General features: G+C 51.5%; 1 protein-coding gene across 1 annotated transcript in view; it reads left to right on the forward strand.

The window, feature by feature from the left end:
• The window catches only part of Pmar_PMAR000529 (hypothetical protein), a gene marked incomplete at both ends in the record, with an annotated part of 3,963 nt that extends 528 nt beyond the window's left edge, over positions 1-3,435 (forward strand). Inside the window, 13 exons of the mRNA XM_002771430.1 lie at positions 24-79; positions 122-281; positions 337-424; positions 485-641; positions 801-950; positions 1,046-1,369; positions 1,428-1,556; positions 1,622-1,712; positions 1,779-1,945; positions 2,056-2,154; positions 2,205-2,281; positions 2,767-2,884; positions 2,929-3,435. Of these exons, the coding sequence (XP_002771476.1) occupies positions 24-79; positions 122-281; positions 337-424; positions 485-641; positions 801-950; positions 1,046-1,369; positions 1,428-1,556; positions 1,622-1,712; positions 1,779-1,945; positions 2,056-2,154; positions 2,205-2,281; positions 2,767-2,884; positions 2,929-3,435 (2,123 nt within the window). The remainder of the gene's footprint in view (positions 1-23; positions 80-121; positions 282-336; positions 425-484; positions 642-800; positions 951-1,045; positions 1,370-1,427; positions 1,557-1,621; positions 1,713-1,778; positions 1,946-2,055; positions 2,155-2,204; positions 2,282-2,766; positions 2,885-2,928) is intronic.
• Positions 3,436-4,187: the final 752 nt, after the last annotated feature.

Here is a 4,187-nt window from a genome sequence, read left to right on the forward strand (position 1 = left end):
GTCGTACCAGCAGTCCCTTGTAGACATGCTGAAGGAGAGGAAGGAGGAGTTGAAGAAAAAGGAAGAAACTAATAATGACGTAGTAGTAGAAACCATCATCGCTGAATAGTCTGGTGGGCAGGAGCTTGCTCAAGCACAGGAGAGGCGTAAGGCTATAAAGGAGGCGGAGGAGAAGAGGATAGCTGACCAAGCGGCGGCTGCGAAGAAACTCGATGATGATTTGGCGGCTACGAAGAAGCAATATGAGAAAAAGTGGGGGAAGAATGCTGACCTAAGCCCTAGTAGGATGGGGGCAGTTCGTGGAGGCTTGTTGGTCAGTGTGGTGGTGTGCCTTAGGGACCTTAGCATTGGCTAGTGCGAATGAAGGGCGGACTGCGGCGGAAGCAGCAGTAAAACAGCAGGAGGAGGCTGAGCGGAAAGCGAAGTAATAGAGGCGCATTGGCGGTTGTGCATCTTGGGGCATTCGGGTTTCGGGTCTCCTCAGGGAAGAAGAGGATAAAGCGAAGGCTTTCGAGAGGCGGGCGAGGAAAGTGGCTGGTGGTGGTGGTCGGGAGAAGAGTAGTGAAAGTAGCAGTGGAACTAAGAGCTCTGCCAAGGCGGCGCCTGATGACAGTGATGACGAAGAGGACAGTTCGGATGATGTAGGAATCGGTGGATGTCGGGAAGAAAATTTATGTGAGGATATGATCAATGATAATTTATGCGTTTTGGCGGATTTTCGACGGAATAGAAATGGACTTAGAAGGGAAGGCAGGTCACCTGCCAGGCTCTCCTGTTATCACAAGACTTGTGCTGCTCAGAGTGGAGTCCTGTCTCGAGTGTTAGCCCGTGCTGATGGTGAGGATAAGGACTTGGCAGCCAATGTCCAGATGGCAGAGTTGAGGAGGCATCAACAGGCTGAGATCGAGAAGCAACAGAATACCCTCAACGAGCAGCGACAGGCGATTGAGGTAAGTATGGTGGGAGTAGCATCACTCGGCAGTGCTGTTACGACGTTGGGTTCTCTTGAGTGCAGTGCTGGTCTATTGGACGCTGTTGTTCGCAGGAGCAGATGGCGCAGCTGAAGCGGCTTCAAGAGGAGAGCAAGACTCGGGCCAGTCAGCAGCCACAGCAGCAGCAGCCGGAGAATTCAACTAGCGAGGATGAGCGGGGAGAGGAAGGCACGGCCAACAAGTCTCTGCCGCCACCGCCGCCACAGCCTCAGCCGTATCAAGCATCGGGAGGAGCTTGGGTGGCGGGTAGACCTGCTGATCGTGAAGAGTATCTCCAGCAGCAACAGCAACAGCAGTCTAAGGGTGCGGTCCCTGTAGTGAGCGCTGTGTTGGTGCCACCGGGAAAAGTAGTCGGGCAGCAGCAGCAGCAGACTGGAGTAAGGACTACTCGAATGACAACTCGGCTGATTGGGATGATGCTCGTTATTGTTTTAGGTGGCAGCACCGCTATCCTATGCTGCTGTAGCTAGTGGCGCCTCGAATTCACCACGATCTGGGTATTCGGGGGCTCCGGCAACAGCAGCAGCAGGGTACTATGGTCAAACGGGATATACCATACCACAGGTAGTAGAAGGCGGAGCGAAGTGATGCATGTTTGTCGATTTTATGGATATTGGATGCTTGTCGAGGCACAAGTTCCAATGCCCCCACCGAGGAATCTCCGAGTGCCAACCCCCGAGCTCGCGAGATCGCAGCAACAGCAGTCGGCACCGCAAGAAGGTGGTAGGACAGTCCTACTAGGACTGGCTCGCCGCTCTCGATAGGATAACGCTGTGGTCCGATCAGGTGGACAGCAGGAGCAGCAGTACTATGCTCAGCCATCGCCGCCGCCGCAGTGGGTGTCGCAGAGGACACAAAGAGTTCCCAAGATCACCACACCTTCGCCTCCTCCCCGTAAAGTGCCAATTGTAGGGGCGAAGAAGTTGACGAGGAAGAGTAGTGTGACCTCTGAGGTGAGTACTCTTGCATGGTTGGGGAAGTAGTCAGGAAATGGTCCTGGTGCTATCATGGCTCTTTTCTCTGCTTTTGTGTGTAGTGACCTGTGGAGATCCTTTTGTTTTAGCGCGCGCCCACTCAAACAGTACAGCCACCGCAGCAGCAGCCCACTGCCGCCCCTACTACTACTGAGGAGCCGACTAGAGTTCCCGGAATCAGAAGGAAGGTGAGGACACAGATAGCATCGTATTTTGTTGAAGCCTTTGTCGACTTCAGCTGACCGGAAATCTGAGCGCTGCTAAGGGGTGGCCCGCCGCGGAGACCTCGGCGCCGCCTGATTCGTCGGAGTTCAAGTGGCCGCAACAATAGGAAAAAGTTGATCATCTCACACGGTCTCGTTTTTATAATAGTATGGCTCGATAGACCATCAAGTGTGATAATTGCCGATTTCCCATTCAAGAGAATAGTTTTGTGACGCTGACTGGTTTCGCAGAGCTGGCTAACTGTTGATCGAACCGAACACTTACTACATTGTTTACTCTTGGAGAGGTGCTTGCGTTCAGATGGGACCTTGTGGGGCGTCCTAGCTCTCTTGCTTGTGTCGATACTTTTGCATAGTACGGTATGGGGAAATATGCACATAATCAACTACATGTGTTGGTGAGAATATGAAAATTCTGAGGAAATTTTTGGGAAAATTTTAGTAATTTCTGTACACTTTTGGCCGAATTTGTAATTGAACTTTAGACTGGTATGAGATTTCCCAAGACTAGGGCAGCACCTAGATCGATTGTGCTGAGCTGGGCCCTGAAAATGAGTTTAAAATGTTTCACCCTAGTTGCGCTACTGTTGTGGTCCGCATGTCTAACGAACTGTCATTGAACGACCTGGACGCTCAGTTGGCTGCCTTGGAAGGCTCAGATGATGGTGACAGTAGTAGCAGCAGCGAGGACGAGGTGAGCATAGGGTGATATGTTCTGTGGCATGTGTGGTTGCTCAGAAATCTCCGGTGAAAGCGGTTCGGGAAGGAAAGAAAAGGAAACTAAATGATGAGGAGAAGGCTCAGGAAAAGTTGTCGAACAAAGTGTTGCGGAAAAAGATGCGACAAGGCCTCTCGAATTTGTGTTTCTCTTTTTTGACGGGAAAGTGCAAGTTCGAGGAGGGCGGCAAGTCTTGTCTGTTCAGCCACGTGAAGCCGGAAGAGATGACTGCCGCTGATAAGGCTGAGCTTATCCGGGAACTTCGGCATCGGAAGAAGTTCGATCCGGCCCTGGCTAGAGTTGCGCAGAATCTCAACATTCCCATGTGCCGTATGTATAAGAAGACTGGTCAATGCAAGCAAGGGGAGAAGTGCAAATTCTGGCACCTGAGGAACGAGCTGGACGCGCGGTGGAAAGGAATGGAATATTGGTGTCAGACCTGTTTCCTTGGTTTCACATCGGAAGACCAGCTGAAAGAGCACAGGAATGGCAAGACGCACAAGGCGAATGCCTCGTGGCAGCAATAGCAGCATCAGGGTTGGTTTTGTAAATATATACGTCCTGACAACACCCACGTTTCGCATCTCAGACGTTGCGTTATTTAGTGATAACGCTCGATAAGCTTTTCATCCAACATCTATAGCGGTTTGGAATAATGTCAATGGCATCCGTAGAGGATAAGTTGGCTCGGGTGAAGACAGTGATTTCAGAGATTGTAGGGGATCGGACGAACGACTCGGATGACTGTCGGCATTTGCTGGGTATGCTTTCTGAACTTGCAAAAGCGATGAGCATCAGCACAGCTCAGGCCGTGTACCACGAGGCATGGGCGACTATCCATACCGGCTATTACACCAAGGTCCACCATGGATGCCGAGAGGCATTTGCTGTTGCTGCTAGCTGTCTGGCAATACTACAAAAGTCGACCTTTTATGCTGATATGGGGATTATGATTGGTGGACCTTCGACGAGATCATATGAGCTCCTGCAGGAGGTCTGTCGGGAGATTGCGGAGTTAAGCGTATCGGTGCATCGTGAGGACAAGCGAGTGAAGCGGGCTTTCCCAACGGGAGAGGACGAACCGCCAATGCTGAAGTTCCCTGTTGAAGAAGTAGATGCATCCGAGATGTCATTCGAGAAGTTTCTCACTGAGTATTACATCCCTCAAAAACCAGTGAAAATTCGAGGACTGGTCTCGGAATGGCCAGGAGTTCAGTCTTGGAAGGATCCGGATCATTGGACGCACAGCAAATACGGAGACCGCTTGGTCCCAATAGAA

The sequence above is a fragment of the Perkinsus marinus genome (assembly GCF_000006405.1).
Source record: "Perkinsus marinus ATCC 50983 genomic scaffold scf_1104296962770, whole genome shotgun sequence".
In the NCBI taxonomy this organism is placed as follows: domain Eukaryota; phylum Perkinsozoa; order Perkinsida; family Perkinsidae; genus Perkinsus; species Perkinsus marinus.